Source organism: Gorilla gorilla, chromosome 10 (genome assembly GCF_029281585.2).
Source record: "Gorilla gorilla gorilla isolate KB3781 chromosome 10, NHGRI_mGorGor1-v2.1_pri, whole genome shotgun sequence".
NCBI classification, from domain to species: domain Eukaryota; kingdom Metazoa; phylum Chordata; class Mammalia; order Primates; family Hominidae; genus Gorilla; species Gorilla gorilla.
The window spans coordinates 22,751,872-22,771,728 of record NC_073234.2 but is presented as its reverse complement, the minus strand read 5'-3'; the positions used below and the strand labels follow the sequence as shown (position 1 = coordinate 22,771,728).

Genomic DNA, 19,857 nt, shown 5'->3' with positions numbered 1-19,857 from the left:
GAGCCCACCCCCTTGTCCTCTATACCAGCAGTCCCCACCCTTTTTGGCACAAGGGACTGGCTTCATGGAAAACGGTTTTTCCACAAACCAGGGATGGGGCCAGAGGGAGATGGTTTCAGGATAGTTCAAGCACATTACATTTATTGCATGTTTTCTTTCTATTATTATTGTTATTGTAATATATAATGAAATATTAATAATTATACAACTCACCGTAATGTAGAATCAGTGGGAGCCCTGAGCTTGTTTTCTTGCAACTAGACGGTCCCATCTAGGGGTGATAGGAGACAGTGACAGGTCACCAGGCATTAGATTCTCATAAGAAGCACACAGCCTAGATCCCTACATGCATAGTTCACAATAGGGTTCGTGCCCCTATGAGAATCTAATGCTGCTGCTGCTGACAGAAGACAAAGTTCAGATGGTAATGTGAGTGATGGGAAGCAGCTACAAATACAAATGAAGCTTTGCTTGCTCACCACCACTCACCTCCAATACTGGTCCACGGCTCAGGGGTTGGGGACCCCTGCTTTATACTACAGTCTTCATATATGTTACAGCTACATATGTTATAAACCTCACAATACAATGTTATAATTTTTGCCTGGAACAGTTTTACATATTTTAAAGACATTAAAAAGAAAATCGTATTTTATATTTACCTTCAAATTTACCGTTCTTCTTATTCCTGTCTGCAGCTCTGTTCTTCCAATTTGAGACAGGGTCTCATTCTGTCACCCAAGCTGCAGTGTAGTGGCACTGTCATGGCTCACTGCAGCCTCCATCTTCCGAGCTCAAGCAATCCTCCCACCTTGGCCTCCCAAAATGCTGGGATTATAGGCGTGAGCTATCGTGCCCGTCCTGAAGAACTTTCTTTAGCGCTTCTCATAGTGGAGATCTGCTGGTGACAAGAATCTATTTTCTTTTATCTGAAAATAGCTTTATTTCATCTTCATTCTGGAAGAATACTTTCACTAGAAAAACAATTCTGAGTTGACTTTTTTTTTCCTTCAGCATTTTAGAGATATTCCACTGTCTTCTGGTCTATATTGGTTTTGATGAGAAAAGAGTGACATTGAAAATATTGTTCTGTCTAGTCTTTAGGATGGGATTAAAAAAAAGAAAAGATTTTCTCTTTGTCTTTGGCTTTTAGCAGTTTGACCATGATGTGCCAAGGCATGCCCTTTTTTTCATTGGCCACTCTGCCAGTTAGAGACGAGGTCCCAGTGTAGGGGAGGTAGTGCTGAAAACACAGCGGGGCACAGCTCAGCCCTAGCCCACAGGGGCCTGCAGTGACCAGCTATGCACAGAGCCATCAGCTCCTTCTCCAGTCTCACATCACCAGCCATTCCTCCCCTTGCCCTTGACCCTAACTCATGCTGCAGCCTCACACACCACCTAGGTGAGACCAAGGTGGGCCCTCATATTCAGAGTGCTGGATTACTCCAAACAGGGACCACATCCAGACCCTGGACTGCCCAGTCACCTGGGGCTGCCGGTGCATCACTGCCTCCCCACCCTCTTGGCTCCCTGTCCTCTTTCTCACCCAGCCTCACTCCAGCACTTTAACCCCTATCCATTTAGGGTGACCACCAGTCCTGGCTTGCCCAGAACTTCTCTCATTTTAAAACTGAAAGCCTCATGTCCTGGGAAACCCGTCGGTCCCATGCAAATCAGAACAGTCGGTCACCCTACCTGTCCTGGAGTTTCCTTCCAAGGCCTTACTCCTCCCTCCTCCAGCTCATCTCCAGGAAAGTCTTCTCAGATGGGCTAGCCTGGGTTTTCCAGTTCCTGCCCCTCTTAGCAAACAAGGAAATAATGCTCTGAAGGGAAACGAGGGGTGGACTCCCCAATCCTGATCTGAGTCTTGGCTGGTTTCTTCCTAACACATGGGTCTTGGGATTGGTACCATTGTTCACTCTTTGGCTGCATCTCTGGCTCCCAAGGTGCTCCAGGTGACCCTAAGAGTTCTGTGAGAGAGCAGGTTTCAGTGGTCTCAGGGGAGGAAAGAAGTCCTAGTCAGAGAGGCCCACTCCTCGAAGATGGGTATGGGAGATCATCCCCAGTTGTGTTTGGGGTTGGGGTGTGGCAGACAGGTAGGCTTGATCTCAAGACTGTACTTGAGAAATTGCATCTGTCCTGGCCATCACTCTCTTATCATCTCCTTGTAGCCATAGACTGTGGCTCTCCTAAATCTCTCTAGCCTAGAAAAACCAAAGATGCAGAGCATACCCTGTTTGGGTCTGTAACTTGCCTCCATATTACTATATGCAAAATGGAGGAAGCAATAGATTCTTCTCTGAGAGGTGTGTGTGCGCGCGCACATGCATTTGTGTGTGCATACAACGTAAGGCCTTCCACACACCTGCCTTCTCTGAGGACAGGACCACCCATTTCCACAAGAGCCTTCTGGCCTCCTACCAAGCTGTGGGTGAGTGTCCTTCCTCGGGGAGCGGTGAGAGCAGGCAGGGGCTCTAGTATCTGCCTAAAGAAGCTTGAGTGACGGCTTGAGTGATGACTGGGACCAGGGACTGAGGGACACCTGGGCTCGACCCCAGCCCTGACCATGCTGGACAAGCAGCCTCCAGAGGTTGTGAATAGGATTCAAAAGACCACCTAAGCGCATGTCCCCCACCCCTGCTTGGTGAGGAGGGAAAGGAAGAGAAAGCTCAAGTTCAAGGATCACAAACTTCAATTCTACAAGAGGGAGGCTCCCCGGGTATGTCGTGAACGGAAAGGTCGGGGAGGAAGAGACATGGCTGATTGAAGGCAAAACTCACAAGGAGCCATCCTACACACATGGCAAAAGTTAATGTTAAATAGTACAAAAGGGTCGAGTCAGTGCCCTGCCACCCTGACCTCTGAGGGCCAGCGAGGTTTTTGGACGTTTTTCCCCTAAGCTGCGGTGGGTCCGCTGTTCCTGAGTCAGACGGCAGGTGGCGCTCAGCCCGGAGAATTGGAGAAGGGGAACTGTGGAGTTGCTTAACATTTCCAGGAACTTCCTCCTCCCCCACCGGCCTTCACCTTTTGTTCCCTATCCTGGGCCAGTTCTCTCGCAGGTCCCAGATGTCCAGTTCCAGATGCCTGCACCCAGAGTGTGGGGGAAATATCTCTGGAGAAGCCCTCACTCCACAGGCTGTCCAGGCGCAATGTGAGTGTGGCCCCGGCAGAGGAGGAGGGAAGAGGACGGGAGGGGAAGAGAAAGGGTGTGTGGCCGCAAACCCTCCCTCCCCCCACCCTACCCCCCCCACACACACACACCTCCCCCACATACACACACACCACACACACACACACACACACACGCACACACACACACCCCCCACATACACACACCACACACACACACACACACACACACACACACACCTCCGCCACATACACACACCACCAGCAGCAGCAGCAGCAGCAGCAGCAGCAGCACAGCAGATATTCCATGGGGAAACTGAAATTTTCCTGTGGCCTCTAGCACCTTCCCAGAGGGTGGTCGGGGGATATTTACGGCAGACCCTCACTCGCCCCACCATTGCTCCCTCGGATCCCAGGGTGGGGTGGGATCTGCTGAAGCAGAAAGCACCCCCGTCCTTTGGATGAGACTCTCCTGGGAGATGAGCAAAGGTGATGTCTTCGGAGGATGGAAAACCCACAATCCTAGAGCTCAGGCTGCGCGGGAGGCTGTAGGGATTGGGGTGAGGAAGGGGAGCAAGGGAGGAGACGGGAAGTGCCCGGGCCTCAAGGGTGAGGCCACAGCTTCTGGCCCTGCCTCGCGAGGCCTCTGAGTCCTAGCGCGGCTCCCCCGCTCCTCCCACACCCACAGGCTTCCGGCCACAGCTGCGCGGCCGCACCTTGCCCTCCCCGCAACTCACAGGTGGTGGCTGCTCCTCTGGGGAGTCCTCCAGGCTTGCCCAACCCGGGGCTTCGTCCTGTTGGCCCAAGAGCTACCCCAGCAGCTGACATCCCCCGGGTACCCAGAGCCATATGGCAAAGGCCAAGAGAGCAGCACGGACATCAAGGCTCCAGAGGGCTTTGCTGTGAGGCTCGTCTTCCAGGACTTCGATCTGGAGCCGTCCCAGGACTGTGCAGGGGACTCTGTCACAGTGAGCTGGGGATGGGGGGGGTCCCGCCAGGACTGTGGCCAGGGAGACTCCCGGGGTTATGGGAAGTGGCGGTGCCCTGAATCCCCCATCTGGAGGAGGGATGAATTTTCCATGTAGGGGCAGTCGGGCTTGGCTTGCCGGGGAGCAGGGGTGGACCCCAGGACACAGCCTCCCACCAGCGCCTCCGGGGCTGCCATCTGGGCCCCACAGAGCAAAGAGGGCAGCAAGCAGGCCCTGCGTTTGGAAGACTTATGAATGGACACACAAATCTTGCAAATCTATGGAGCCAGGGGCAGGGACGCACATATTGGTTGTTAAAAATATGTCATCATGTATTTGTTGAGTGCCTGCTCTATCAGGTGAGGAAGCTGGACACAAATAATAACAAAAGATTAAGTCACCGTTCACACTTACCTTGGAAGAGCTATCACAAAACTTCTAACGCCAAAGCCTTATTCAGAATAAGGACATTTTAAAAACAGTACTTGATGGAGTGATGCAAGCCTGCAGTCCCAGCAGTATACTCAGGAGACTGAGGCTGGAGGACCAGAGGGCTGGAGCCCAGGGTTCAAGGCCAGCCTAAGCAACACAGCAAGACCCCATCTCAAAAATAAGTAAATAATAAATAAAAATAAAAAGAGCACATTATCTTTTGATTTAAATTTTATTTATATCAAAATGACACATAAATTTTTCAACTTTATTTTTTAATTTTAAAATTTTTAATTATTATGGATACATAATAGTTGTAAGACTTTTTGTTTTTTAATTAAAGTTTTCTAAGGCTGGGCGCAGTAGCTCATGTCTGTAGTCCCAGCACTTTGGGAGGCTGAGGCGAAAGAATCACTTGAACCCAGGAATTTGAGACCAGCCTGGGCAACATAGCAAGACCTCATCTCTACAAAAAAATTTAAAAATTAGCCAAGTGTGGTGGCACGCACCTGTGGTCCCAGCTACAAGGGACGCTGAAGTGAGAGGATCACCTGAGCCTGGAGGGTAGAGGCTGCAGTGAGCTCTGATCATGACACCGTACTCCAGCCTGGGTGACAGAGTGAGACCCTGTCTCCAAAAAAAAAAAAAATTTTTAAAAAGGTTTATGAATAACAGCAGTCTCCAAGCTGTTCCTCCCCACCCCTGAGTGCTGCTCCTCAGGAGCAATCATTTGCCAATTCATGTAGCTGTTTCATCTGGTCTTTAACTTCATATGTATAAATAACATGCTTATTTGTCTTTCATTTTTACATATTTTCTATTAATGCTCAACTACAGTATAGAAGATAAGGACTAGCTTTATCGTCTTCAGTCTTCACCACCCACATTTCCCCTCCTCATTCTGCCAGTTTACCTATATTATCATTTTTAGTTAAATCTTTATTCATTATTTATATTATTATGACTATAAAATATTCACATCTGAGCACATAGCATAAAATAATTATATTTCTTTTCTTCTCCAACTTTTGGGTTTCCTAGGAGTCAATAGTTACATGGAGTTTTTTTGTTTTGTTTTGTTTTGTTTTTTTGGTGGGGGGTGTTTGTTTTTGTTTTGCTTTTTAGTTTGCTTAGTTGTCTCTGTAACTAATCTCACCAGACTCTTAACCAGGAGTGTAAATCTTCTTCTGAAATACTCAAGCATGAATTTCAGTCTGTCGGTCCTCCTTTTAATTGGTGACATCCCTCCTGAAGATCTCTTGATTTATTTTCACAGCCTGAGTTCTTTGCTCTCTAGGCCATCACACATTCTGGGAGTTCTCTTCTCCCTCTTTCTGGGGATTTCCTTTACCTGTGCTGAACCTGAATCCCATACCTTTCTCTTTTTTGGTTTACTCTCCCATTTTGGAGGAGCACCTTCACCAGTGGCTTCCTTAGAAAGGGTATTTTAGAGTGAATTTTAGAAGATCTTATATATCTCTAAATGTCTCAGTTCTACTCTCACAGTGGATGGATAGTTGATCTGGGTATAGCATTCTAGATTGGAAACCTTTTTCTTCCAGAATTTTGATGATATTGTTTTCTAGGTCTAGACTTTGTTAAGAAGTTTGATGCCCTTATCATTCCTAATCCTTTGTTTTCTCTCTCTAGAACTTTTGGAATATTTTCCTTATTACCAGTATTCTGGACTTTCATTATGATGTCTCTTGATACACGTGGTTTTTTACTCATTGTGCAGATTTCTTTTAATCTAGAGCCTCTTTTAATCTAGTCCTTCAATTCTAGGAATGTTCTTGTGCTATTTTTTAAATAATTTCCAGATATCTCATTTCCTTATTTTCTCTTTCTCCTATAATTCAGCTGTTGTATGTTCTAGATTGATTCTCTAGCTTTGTTATCTGTTTTGTTCTATTTACCATCTCTTTTGTTCTACTTTCTGGGAAATTTTCTCATCTTTAAATCCCAACCTTTTAGTTAATGGTTTCTTTCCACTGACATGTTGTTTCATTTCTAAGGATTCATTCTAATTTTCTAAATGTGCCTTTTTATAGAGTATTGTTCTTGTTTCGTTGATGCAATATCAACTCCTTTCCCTCCTTTGGGATTACTTTTAGATGTTTCTTCTGTTCTTTATAGTGGGTCTATTTCATCCAAGTTCTTTTTTACCGTTTGTCTGTTGTGGTCTCTGCTTTTTGTGTTAGAGACTTTCCTACAATATCTGATAATACTTGGCTGTCCATTCATATTTAAGGCCGGGCACGGTGGCTCACATCTGTAATCCCAGCACTTTGGGAGGCCGAGGCAGGCAGATCACCTGAGGCCAGGAGTTTGAGACCAGCCTGGCCAACATGGTGAAACCCCGTCTCTACTAAAAATACAAAAATTAGGCAGGCATGGTGGTGTATGCCTGTAATCCCAGCTACTTGGCAGGCTGAGGCATAAGAATCGCTTGAACCTGGGAGGTGGAGGTTGTAGTAAGCTGAGATCAGGCCACTGCACTACAGCCTGTGGGGTGCAGAGTGAGTCTCTGTCTCAAGGAAAAAAAAAAAAGAGTGGAGCACTAAAATACTGATTGGAAGTTCTGTGTGGATAGCTAAAATTTGTCAAATGATAGGTTTGAAAATAGGGTTATCAACAAGGTGATCTAGATGTGCCACTGGGGGCCTCCCAACTGTCAGGATGTAAAAGCATTTTATTTGGGGGCAGCCAGTTTCCCCTGAGAGGACTCCTGCAGATTCCAGCTCAGGGACCACAGCATTCTGGTCAACAAGCTGAGAAAAGGGCCTGGTGGAGGGAGATGCAGCTCACTGTTTGGCAGGTAGACTTTCACTTAATCCTTCTGTTTTTGGTACAGTGAGTCCTCACTTAAAATCATCCATAGGTTCTTGGAAAGTATGACTTTAAGAGAAATAACATAGAATGAAACCAATTTGGCCATAGAGCTAATTGATATAGACAAGAGTGAAGTTTCTACAGCAATTACTGATCACAGAAACGTCACCAAACCTCTAAATAAAGACCCCAAACACTTCTAACATTAAATATTGAAATACATGTGAACTATGCCTACATGTAAGAAAGGTTAATAAAAACGAGTAAGATTATTTACCCAATTATTCCAGTTTGGGGTCACGGGTGGCCACAGCCTGTTGGCAGCAGTTCAGGATGCAAGGCAGGAACCAGTGCTGGACAGGACACCATCCTGTTTCAGGACGCACTCACACACTCATACGCACTCACACTGGGACCGTGGAGACACGCCAGGTCGCCTAACAGGCACAGCTTGGGATGTGGGAGGAAACCAGAGGACCTGGAGAAAACCACTGAAGACATGGGAAGAATGTGCAGACTTCACCCAGACAGTGGCCCCAGACACGGGGCAATATTTTTTCTCATCAACGTCATAATGAAACGACGATGTTATTCATGGACCTGCTGCACTGGCCTTCGCCCCCTCTATCAAGTGTGCCGCAGGGCCTCAAGTCCAGGGTTTCTTGTTAAGCTCATGCCTTCTGCCAGGGTGGGCCAGAGGGAGTTGCCTGGGTGCACAGAGATTCTAGGATTCTGCAGTCTCCCTCACAGGCTTCTGGTCTGCCATCCCCGTGCCAGCCCTTCCCTCATCCCTATCTTGATTCCCCCAATTCTTAAGACTTCCCCTGGTTCTGTGATGAGAACCTGCTTGTTTTATGTTGGCTCCCATCATTGCAAACTCAAGTTATCACTTGCATCTCCACTCCATCTTCCAAAGTGTGTTGACACCTGTCATCTGCTGTCATCCTCTCTCCCTTTTTTGTCCTTGGTTATGTGTACCATTTTGTCCCTTTGCTGTCATACGACTGGGGTTTGAGGTGGGAGAGGAAATACATGCATGCATTTATTGCTTCAGACTTAACCAGTCAGGATGATACTTTGTTCAATTCAGCCTATGTCTGTTGAGCACCTACCATGAGTCCCGTTCCTCTTAAATCATGGAGATTTTTAATCCTGGCCTTTTTTCTTGTCATTGAGAAACTTCAAGTTCAGAAAAAGGATTCCTCCCAGAGTAAGTCACACACACACACACCCCTCAAATGCAGAATTCAGCACACTATAATCTAGTTTATTTTTTTACTTGTCAGCGTCCTTAGCCACTGCTCCTCGGGAGCAGAACTGTGCCTTTGTCATATCTGTGTCCCCAGCACCTAGCACAGTATCTTACACATAGTACACAATCAGTAAATGTGTTAAAGGAATAAGTGAGAGAGTGAATAAAATGCAAGCTTATGTGTGTGCAGGACACACAACATAATGAATTTTGAAGGAGCAGGTATTGAGTATCCATCCTCACCACTGCTCTTAGTGTGGACTCTGGAAGATGCCATAGAACATGCTGGAAGAGGCCACACAGACCATTATATAGGAGAGGAAACTGAGATCTTGGGTGCTTCAGAAACTCCCCATGTCACACATGGAATTAGTAGCAAAGTCTAGAATTTAAGGGTCTTAGGACTCAGTCCTGTGTCCACTCTACTTTCCTAGTTAGAATCCTAAGCAATTGTATTTCGCTAATAATTCAGGGAAAAGGGCAAAAAGAAAGCTGGAGGGTTTTACAACCAAGTAGAGCAGTTGAGCACCACTTCCTATATCAAATTGCTTCTTCCCCAAAAAGCAGGCCTCTTAAATGCCAGGAGTTACATTTGTTGATATTCTAAGCAAAAGACCAGTATTGGGATTTGTCTGAGCCAGGTATTTGGGGCGATTGAGAAATTTTCTTCATCGCAAATTTTACCCAGTTACTCTGATCATAATGACATGGTCTGGATGAAGTCTTGAATGAATTTGGGACTTGTGGAGAATGAGGGAATGGAGAGCTAGCAAAAACCTAGGATATATGGATCAGTATGAAAACCAGAAATAAAATGAGCTAAGCAGTGAGCTGTGTGCCTGGAACAGAGATGAAGCAGGAAGCATGGCCCCTTCCTTGAGTTAAGGAACCCACAGGAAGGGATTTGAGCAGAGGCAAGATAGTCGAAAGGGCATTGAAACAGAGAAAACCTGCCAGATGAAGCAACACCATCCAGTGCAGCTGGACTGTGGACACCTGTGTCCTTAGGTTTTCATACATTGTGAGAGCTTCGTTTACAAAGTGCATGGGATAAGAGGAGGGGCACCCCAAAAGAAGGAAAGCAGGAAAAGGCAGGGACCCCAGAGGCTCAGTCTCTGCAGAGAGTATTACTGCCTCACAGATGTTGGCCAAAGAAAGTTACTCAGAGAAGTGGAAGGTGATGGGATGGGCTTTGGGGATGGAGGAGAAGCTGGATGGGAGGGGCTTATGCCCATGTTCATTGAGTCAACGCTGTGGTGCTGTAGGTACCACGCTGAGCACCAGGAACTCAGTGGAGAAAAAGACACAAGTAGTCCTTGCCTTCTTAGAATGTATAATCCAGTGACTCTTATGGGAACCCTGGGGTTCCCAAGGAACTTCTTAAAAGAAGGAAAATATAGTGGGTTGTATGAAATAATTATGGTAGGCTAAAGAAACATTGTAGTATGTGGTTATGTCTGGAAGAAACTCAGGCATCAATAATGGAACCAGAAGCTAGTTGAGGAAGCCTCTATGAGGTGCCTTCTGAGCCCCAGAGGGGCACGGCCCGTCTAGATAGGGCAGGAGTCACACCGAGGATGTGCCCCTGTGACGCCAGCAGCGCGGATTCACCCCACACCTATCTGCAGCCTCACTCCTCCTCCCGCTTTCAGATCTCAGCCGGCGGGTCGGATCCAAGCCAGTTCTGTGGTCAGCAAGGCTCCCCTCTGGGCAGGCCCCCTGGTCAGAGGGAGTTTGTATCCTCAGGGAGGAGTTTGCGGCTGACCTTCCGCACACAGCCTTCCTCGGAGAACAAGACTGCCCACCTCCACAAGGGCTTCCTGGCCCTCTACCAAAGCGTGGGTGAGTGTCCCTCCTGGGGGTGCAGGGAGGGAGCCTCTGTTCCCAGCCATGACCCTGGTATCTTTAAGCCTTAAGTGGAAGCTTGAGTGACAGCTGAGGCTGGGGACTCAGGGACATCTGGGCTGGACCCCAGCCCTGCCCCTGCTGGCAAGCAACCCTATTAAGAGACAGCCGTTGCTCAGCCCCCAGCGGTTGTTTCCACGCAGATTTACAGGCCCAGTGTTTGCAGATCATCTCATTTTTAAAGAGATGCCAAAAATCCAGATTTTTAAGTAAAATTATAAATTTTCAAATGATGACTCAGATTTGTTTTTGAAAGATAAATACTGGCTGGAGGCAGTGGTTCATGCCTGTAATCCCAGCACTTTGGAAGGCCAAGGCTGGAAGATTGCTTGAGGCCAGTAGTTGGAGACCAGCCTGGGCAACATAGTGAGACCCCGTTTCCACAAAAAAAATTAAAAATTAGCCAGGCATGGTGGTGCACACCTGTAGTACCAGCTACTCAGGGACTGAGGGGGAGGATTGCTTGAGCCAGGGAGTTTGAGGCTGCAGTCAGCCACAATCATGCCACCGCACTCCAGCCTGGGAGACACGGAGAGACTAGAAGAGAGAAAGAGAGGAAGAGAGGAAGGAAGGAAGGAGGAAAAGGGAGAGGGGAAGGGAGGGAAGAAAGCGAGAAAGGAGAAAGAGGGAAAGAAAGAAGGGAGGGAGGGAGAGAGGGAAAGTAAGAAGGGAAGGAAGGAAGGAGGGAGGGAGGGAAGGAAGAAAAGAAGGAAGGAGGGAGGGAAGGAAGGAAAGAAGGAAGGAGGGAGGGAGGGAAGGAAGGAAAGAAGGAAGGAGGGAGGGAAGGAAGGAAAGAAGGAGGGAGGGAGGGAAGGAAGGAAAGGAAGGAGGGAGGGAGGGAAAGAAGGAGGGAGGGAGGGAGGGAAGGAGGGAGGGAGGGAAGGAAGGAGGGAGGGAGGGAAAGAAGGAGGGAGGGAGGAAAGGAAGGAAAGAAGGAAGGAGGGAGGGAGGAAGGAAAGGAAGGAGGGAGGGAGGGAAAGAAGGAGGGAGGGAGGGAAGGAAGGAAAGAAGGAAGGAGGGAGGGAAGGAAGGAGGGAGGGAGGGAAGGAAGGAAAGAAGGAAGGAGGGAGGGAGGGAAGGAAGGAAAGAAGGAAGGAGGGAGGGAAGGAAGGAAAGAAGGAGGGAGGGAGGGAAGGAAGGAAAGAAGGAGGGAGGGAGGGAAGGAAGGAAAGAAGGAAGGAGGGAGGGAGGAAGGAAAGGAAGGAGGGAGGGAGGGAAAGAAGGAGGGAGGGAGGGAAGGAGGGAGGGAGGGAGGGAGGGAAGGAAGGAAAGAAGGAAGGAGGGAGGGAAGGAAGGAGGGAGGGAGGGAAGGAAGGAAAGAAGGAAGGAGGGAGGGAGGAAAGGAAGGAAAGAAGGAAGGAGGGAGGGAGGGAAGGAAGGAAAGAAGGAAGGAGGGAGGGAGGGAAGGAAGGAAAGAAGGAAGGAGGGAGGAAAGGAAGGAGGGAGGGAGGGAAGGAAGGAAAGGAAGGAGGGAGGGAGGGAAAGAAGGAGGGAGGGAGGGAAGGAAGGAGGGAGGGAGGGAGGGAAGGAAGGAAGGAAAGGAAGGAAGGGTGCACATGATAAAATATCATTTTTTTAAGTATGCTAAAAAGTAAGTCTTCCTCTGATCTCTGGCTCTTAACTCCTGGCTGCCCTCCGCAGAAACAACTGTGTTCTCCATTTCCTAGATATTCTTCCTAGGAAGAGGATAAATTGTGTGTGTCTATATTGCAAGTGTTCTAAACGTGGCATTTTTCTACTGAATAATATATCTTAAAGATCATCCCATTCCACATGGACAGCATTAACTCATTTATTTTTTATTTTTTATTTTATTTATTTATTTTTTTGAGACAGAGTCTCGCTCTATTGCCCAGGCTGGAGTGCAGTGGCACAGTCTCTTCTCATTGCAACCTCTGCCTCCTGGGTTCAAGCGATTCTCCTGCCTCAGCCTCCTGAGTAGCTGGGATTATAGGTATGCCACCACACCCAGCTAATTTTTGCATTTTTAGTAATGGTTTCACCTTGTTGGCCAGGCTGGTCTCAAACTCCTGACCTCAGGTGATCTGCCTGCCTCAGGCTCCCAAAGTGCTAGGATTACAGGCGTGAGCCACTGCACCTGGCAATCTCATTATTTTTAATGACCACATAAAATCTCCTCGATTGATGTGTCATAATGTATTTGATCAGCCCTCCTGAGAGATACTTTGCTGCCACACGTGGTGCTACTGTGCATATCCTTGCATTTACATCTTTGAGCACATGTGTGAGAATATCTTTAGACTAAATTTTTAGAAATGGAGTAGGTTAAAAAATATTTGCATTTTAAATTTTGATATTGCTAAAATTTTCTCCAAAACGGTTTTGCTAATTTACATACCTACCAAACATATATGGAAGTGCCTGTTCCCCCTACCCTGCTTGTCACAGTTATCTTCAAACTCTGAGTGTTGTCAATCTGATCAGTGAAAACTAACTCAAATGTTTTAAAAAAACTAAAAATAAAAAATAAAACACTGTGCAAGTCAAACCAAGTATAGCCATGGGCCAGAATCAGCCCGTGGGTTGCCAGCTGGCAAGTCTGTGCTAGGTGCTGTTTTCCTATAGCTGTGAACTATAGTCAGCCCATCAGCGAGGCCAGCAGGGGCTCTGAGGCCATCAACGCACCTGGAGACAACCCCGCCAAGGTCCAGAACCACTGCCAGGAGCCCTATTATCAGGCCGTGGCAGCAGGTGAGTCCCCACCTGCCGAGGGGTGGCTTCCATCCTCCTCATTCCCACCCAAATGCCTGACACCCTCTGAGCACCTGCTTCATTAACCAACAGCTTCACCTCTGAGCCTATTTCTTTGCCTCTCCTCATTTACGCCACAGGGGCACTCACCTGCGCAACCCCAGGGACCTGGAAAGACAGACAGGATGGGGAGGAGGTTCTTCAGTGTATGCCTGGTGAGTAGCCACCTGCTAGCACCATTCCCCCAACAAGCCTCAGCTGCAACTGGGACCTACAGGACACAGGGGTTAAAGGAAAGCCTTAGAATAGAAAGGAAAATAAGAAGCAGAAGGTGAGGAAGAACAGGGCAATCAAGAAGGCCCAGAAAAGAACAGGCAGGGAGCTTGTTCCTCATTCTTCAGGGGTCAAGATATATCTGAGGAAAAGCATGAAGGACGTTCATGAGATGGACTAGAAAAGGAGGAAGAGAGACCAACAAGCTGAAGTAACAGAAAACCCTCTTTTTGTGCCATACATTTTAAGGATATACCGACAGGCTCTGTATTCCTAAAATATCTCCCTACCTAGATGCCACACAGTGCCAGACAGTCAACCATTTTAAAAAAAAATTATTGAGATAAAATTCACGGCTGGGCGCAGTGGCTCACTTTTTATTTATTTATTTTTTTTTTGAGATGGAGTTTCTCTCTTGTCGCCCAGACTGAAGTGCAATGGCACAATCTTGGCTCACTGCAACCTCCATCTCCTGGGTTCAAGCGATTCTCCTGCCTCAGCCTCCTGAGTAGCTGGGATTACAGGCACCTGCCACTATGCCCAGCTCATTTTTTTTTTTTTTTTTTTTGTATTTTTAGTAGAGACAGGGTTTCACCACGTTGGTCAGGCTGGTCTTGAACTCCTGACCTCAGATGATCGACCCGCCTCAGCCTCCCAAAGTGCTGGGATTACAGGCTTGGGCCACTGCACCCAGCCTTAACCACTTTAAACAGTACAATCCAGTAATGTTTAGTGTATTCACAATGTTGTGAAACCATTACCACTAATTCCAGAACATTTCCATTACCTTCCCCAAAAAAGCCCAGTACCTCCAACTCTCCCCTGACAACCACTAATCTTCTTCTGTCTCTATGGATTTGCCTTTATGGATTTTATATCAGTGGAATCACATAATGTGTGGCCATTTCTGTCTGGCTTCTTTCAGTTAGCGTAATGTTTTCAAGGTTCATTCCTGTTATAGCATCCATCAGTATTTCATTTTTATGGCTAAATAATACTCCTTTCTATGGATACACCATTTTGTTTATTCATTCAACTGATGGACAGTTGGGTTGTCTCTATTTCTTGCCTATTATGAATGATGCTGCTATGAGCATTTGTGTACAAGTTTTTATATCAACATACGTTTCTAAATCTCTTGGGTATATACCTAGCAGTAGACTTGCTGGATTGTATAATAATTCTGTTTAACTTTTTGAGGAACCACCAAACTGTCTTCAACAGCAGCAGCACCAAGTTACATCTCACCGGCAATACATGAGGGTTCGAGCCCACCATTTTCGAGATCCACACTTTCGAATGAAAGCACTGCCTTCTTTTGTTTTTTTTGTTTGTTTGTTTGTTTGTTTGTTTTGAGACAGAGTCTCGCTCTGTCGCCCAGGCTGGACTGCAGTGGCGCGATCTCGGCTCACTGCAAGCTCCGCCTCCCGGATTCACTCCATTCTCCTGCCTCAGCCTCCCGAGTAGCTGGGACTACAGGCGCCCGCCACCACGGCCGGCTAATTTTTTTTTTTTTGTATTTTTTAGTAGAGACGGGGTTTCACCGGGTTAGCCAGGATGGTCTCGATCTCCTGACCTCGTGATCCGCCCGTCTCGGCCTCCCAAAGTGCTGGGATTACAGGCGTGAGCCACTGCGCCCGGCCGAAAGCATTGCCTTCTTAACCCAATCTGATCCACGGAAAACTCTAAGGGTAGCCTGAAGGCTCGCGGTGCTTTGGGGATGGGTTGGAGGGCAGGTGGTAGTGGGAGATGTTACCAATGAGGAAGTGACACAAAACTGAGGCAGGAGGCACTGAAACAGACTCTGCCTGTAGTATGGGGGCCCAGGATGGTCCAAACGAATGGCTTTAATCCCTCTGAGGAGGCAGGAAGGAGAGCCCTGCAGAACCAGCCCCAAACATGTGCTCATCTGTGCTGCCCACCCTCAGTCCACTGTCCTGAGTCCCATGCAGGATGGGTGCCCCGTACACTTGGCATTGATTACCTGCCCTTGTCTGCCCACATGAGCTACACCGTGGGTCTGCATCAGTATAAGAGTCCTGATCCTGGCCAGGCGCGGTGCCTCACGCCTGTAATCCCAGCACTTTGGGAGGCAGAGGCGGGTGGAACACTGAGGTCAGGAGTTTCAGACCAGCCTGGCCCACATGATGAAACCCCGTCTCTACTAAAAAATACACAAAAATTAGCCGGGCGTAGTGGTCAGTGCCTGTAATCCCAGCTACTCGGGAGGCTGAGGCAGAATTGCTTGAGCGCAGGAGGCGGAGGTTGCAGTGAGCCGAGATCGCGCAAGTACGCTCCAGTCTGGGCAACAAGAGCGAAACTCGGTATCAAAAAAAAAAAAAAAAGTCCTGATCCCAGAGCCTCTTCACGCGTCCCCTACCACAGCACTTCAGAGAAGCAGGTCTTTAATCAGTGTGTCTAGATGCAGCTGCTGACTGTCACCCCTACCCCTCCTCTCTCCCAGTCTGCGGACGGCCAGTCACCCCCATTGCCCAGAATCAGACGACCCGCGGTTCTTCCAGAGCTAAGCTGGGCAACTTCCCCTGGCAAGCCTTCACCAGTATCCACGGCCGTGGGGGCGGGGCCCTGCTGGGGGACAGATGGATCCTCACTGCTGCCCACACCATCTACCCCAAGGACAGTGTTTCTCTCAGGAAGAACCAGAGTGTGAATGTGTTCTTGGGCCACACAGCCATAGATGAGATGCTGAAACTGGGGAACCACCCTGTCCACCGTGTCGTTGTGCACCCCGACTACCGTCAGAATGAGTCCCAGAACTTTAGCGGGGACATCGCCCTCCTGGAGCTGCAGCACAGCATCCCCCTGGGCCCCAACGTCCTCCCGGTCTGTCTGCCCGACAATGAGACCCTCTACCGCAGCGGCTTGTTGGGCTACGTCAGTGGGTTTGGCATGGAGATGGGCTGGCTAACTACTGAGTTGAAGTACTCGAGGCTGCCTGTAGCTCCCAGGGAGGCCTGCAACGCCTGGCTCCAAAAGAGACAGAGACCCGAGGTGTTTTCTGACAATATGTTCTGTGTTGGGGATGAGACGCAAAGGCACAGTGTCTGCCAGGGGGACAGTGGCAGCGTCTATGTGGTATGGGACAATCATGCCCATCACTGGGTGGCCACGGGCATTGTGTCCTGGGGCATAGGGTGTGGCGAAGGGTATGACTTCTACACCAAGGTGCTCAGCTATGTGGACTGGATCAAGGGAGTGATGAATGGCAAGAATTGACCCTGGGGGCTTGAACAGTGACTGACCAGCACAGTGGAGGCCCCAGGCAACAGAGGGCCTGGAGTGAGGACTGAACGCTGGGGTAGGGGTTGGGGGTGGGGGGTTGGGGGAGGCAGGGAAATCCTATTCACATCACTGTTGCACCAAGCCACTGCAAGAGAAACCCCCACCCGGCAAGCCTGCCCCATCCCAGACTGGAAGTAGGGTCCCACAGACCGCTCCTCCTCACCCTCTACCTCCCTGTGCGCACGCACTAGGCCCCTGGAAGCCTGTACATCTCAGCAACTTTCGCCTTGAATGTCCTTAGAACCGCCTTCCCCTACTTCATCTGTTGACACAGCTTTAATACTCACCTGTGGAAGAGTCATCTTCTCACCCGCTATTAGAGTATGGAGGAAGGGGTTTTCATTGCATTGCATTTCTGAAACATTCCTAAGACCCTTTAGTTGACCTTCAAATATTCAAGCTATTCTGCAGCTCCAAGATGCAATTATAGAAACAGCTCCTTTTTTATTTTATGTCCTCTATATGCCAGGTGCTTCACCTGTTATTTCACTTAATCCTCATATCATATTTGCAAAGGATGTGTTATTATCTATGTGTGACAAATGAGGAAACTGAAGCTCAGGGGATAAAGGGACTTGCCCAAGTCCCACAGCTGGTGTGTGACTGCAGAGACTGTGCTCTTCCCAGTGTGCTGCAATACTTCTCAACCCTCCTGTAACCTGCTGTGTCACCCGCTTTCCCGCCCAGCCCCCACATCCTTACCGTTTTCCCTCCCTGGGAATTCCTGCTTCTGCGAAAATGGTATCCTCTGGCTCACACTTTCCTAATGGCCCCATCTCCTGCAGAAGCCAGGTGAGCCCAGCACTGGACTGAAGTTCTTGCAGACACCCCACCTGTGCCCCTATCATCAAGGGAACTGCTCCACCTGAGAGGACCAACTCTTTAATTTTTAGTAAAACCTGGAGGTGATGGGCCGGGCGCAGTGGCTCACGCCTGTAGTCCCAACACTTTAGGAGTCCGAGATGGGTGGATCACGAGGTCAGGAGATCCAGCCCATCCTGGCCAACATGGTGAAACCCCATCTCTACTAAAAATACAAAAATTAGCCGGGCGTGGTGACACGTGCCTGTAGTCCCAGCTACTCGGGAGGCTGAAGCAGGAGAATCACTTGAACCTGGGAGGCGGAGGTTGCAGTAAGCTGAGATCACGCCACTGCACTCCAGCCTGGGGACAGACCAAGACTTCATCCCCCCCCAAAAAAAAAGACTGGAGGTGATTTACAGTGAAAGACACAAATAAAATACAACTGTTCAATGGAAATAGAAAATAAACACCATAAAAGAGAGAAGAGAGGTAATTTGTTAGCATCAAGAGTCAAGTTGCTATATGGTCAAAGGTTAAATTTATCTCTAAAACAATGGCAGGATTCAAAGTTGTACATACATGTGATTACTTCTGTTTTTTACACCCACATACAGTACAAAACATTATTAAAAATATTCCCAAAAGGCAGGTGCAATGATGCACACTTATACTCCCAGCCAGTCAGGAGGCTGATGCAAGAGGATCGCTTGAGCCCAGGAGTTCAAGTCCAGCCTAAGCAACATAGTGAAACCCCATCTCCAAAAATATAATAATAATTCTCTCAAAATACTAAACAGAGGTGGTTTTATTGATAAGATTTTGGCTGTTTGGTTTTCCACTATTCTCTATTGGCTAAAATTTGTTTAATGAGCATGAAATGTTTTTATTTTATTTTGCTTATTTTTATGATTGAAAAAATGATATGAGTTTCTCCCTGCCAAGGCAAAAAATATATATATATATACCTATATTTATATGTGTATGTCTAGATCTATGTCTCTACATCTCCATCGCTGTCTCTAGGTCTAGAGATAGAGATATAGACAATGAGAGAGGGAGGGAGGTTAGAGATAGAGATGATGGAGATAGATTAGCTAGCAATAGAGACATATCCACAGAGGAAAACCTACCACTACTTTAAGAGAGAAATCTTTTTCCCAAGAATCAAATCCTTAAAGGAACAAACACTGTAACCGACTATATCCTCAATAATTGTTTTAAAACAAATGCAGCAGCATTTCATATGGCATTTTTTTCCTTCTTGGTATAAGTCAAGGACATAACAAAGTCAAGGACATAACAAAAATGTGTGAGTAAAGGTTATTTTGAATGGTTGGGCAGAGTGGAGACAGGGCTGGGACTGAGCTAATGACGTCCAGGTTTGCCGCTCTCCAAGCGTGTTGCACAATGCCAGCGCAGAACTGAGAATCCCTAGGATGGACGGAAGAGCTTCAGCTAAGACTTACCTCCTTACCTGTTCCCTCTGCCTCCATTATGAACATACGGCGCATGCGCGTGCACACACACACACACACACACACACACACACACACACACACACTGCTGCTAGGATATTAATGTGCAGTTTGTTAGACGAGATTCCCCTTCCTTCTCGTCCTCTGATCTGGTGCTTTTCCTTCTCCCCTATCTTTTGTCTTTCCTGATCTAACAAGGCTGTGGATCGTATGCTGATCCCATCACAGACCAGCCCTCCGTTAGGTTCAGTCCTCAGCTCTGACACACAGGCCTGCTGGAGAAACCCTCCAAGCGTTGGTGGATCTTGCACCTTCTGTGTGCCTGCTGTCTAACTACTGATGACGTGGTCACTGCCTGATGGGGAACTGCATCAGCTCTGTGAATTCTTGCGATCTATTGCCTGGGAAAGTGTCTTGCACATTAAACAGGTAGCCCATAAATGGATGAATGGGGGTGGGGCCAGAAGGGTGGAGGTTGGAGGGATTCATCTAATAAGGGAAACAAGCAGAACAGCCTACAAAGGCTTAAGAACGCAGAGGCCTGCTCTGCAGCCCAAGCCCCTCCATGGGATGAAGTGCCATCAGATATTTGGTGCCATGGAGAGTTGATGAAGAAAGCCTTCCAAAAACAATGAAATTGTTTTTTAATTTATTTTAACTTTTAGAGACGAGATCTCACTATGTTGCCCATGCTGGTTTCGAACTCCTGGGCTCAAGAGATCTTCCCACCCTGGCCTCACAAAGTGCTGGCATCACAGGCATGAGCCACCAC

General features: G+C 47.9%; 1 protein-coding gene across 4 annotated transcripts; it reads left to right on the top strand.

The window, feature by feature from the left end:
* Positions 1–2,993: 2,993 nt before the first annotated feature.
* C1RL (complement C1r subcomponent like) lies at positions 2,994–18,580 on the top strand. Of its 4 annotated transcripts, none has more exons than XM_055358569.2 (6): positions 2,994–3,151; positions 3,869–4,097; positions 10,266–10,455; positions 13,105–13,230; positions 13,371–13,445; positions 15,968–18,580. In XM_055358569.2, the coding sequence occupies exons 1-6, from the start codon at positions 3,081–3,083 to the stop codon at positions 16,738–16,740; spliced, it is 1,464 nt and encodes a 487-aa protein (XP_055214544.1). In that variant the 5' UTR covers positions 2,994–3,080; the 3' UTR covers positions 16,741–18,580. The 4 variants fall into 4 exon arrangements, with proteins under 4 accessions (XP_055214544.1, XP_018893682.1, XP_055214546.1 ...); XM_019038137.4 differs by having other exon boundaries at positions 3,818–4,097; XM_055358571.2 differs by having other exon boundaries at positions 3,049–3,151; positions 13,324–13,445; positions 15,968–16,174.
* The last annotated feature ends 1,277 nt before the right edge of the window (positions 18,581–19,857 follow it).

Bases quoted from the DNA above. Each gene is read 5' to 3' on its own strand.
- C1RL (XM_019038137.4), top strand. From the start codon at position 3,081: ATGCCTGCACCCAGAGTGTGGGGGAAATATCTCTGGAGAAGCCCTCAC. The intron at 3,152-3,817 runs GTGAGTGTGGCC...CCACACCCACAG, and splicing joins ACAGGCTGTCCAGGCGCAAT to GCTTCCGGCCACAGCTGCGC. The intron at 13,446-15,967 runs GTGAGTAGCCAC...CCTCTCTCCCAG, and splicing joins GGTTCTTCAGTGTATGCCTG to TCTGCGGACGGCCAGTCACC.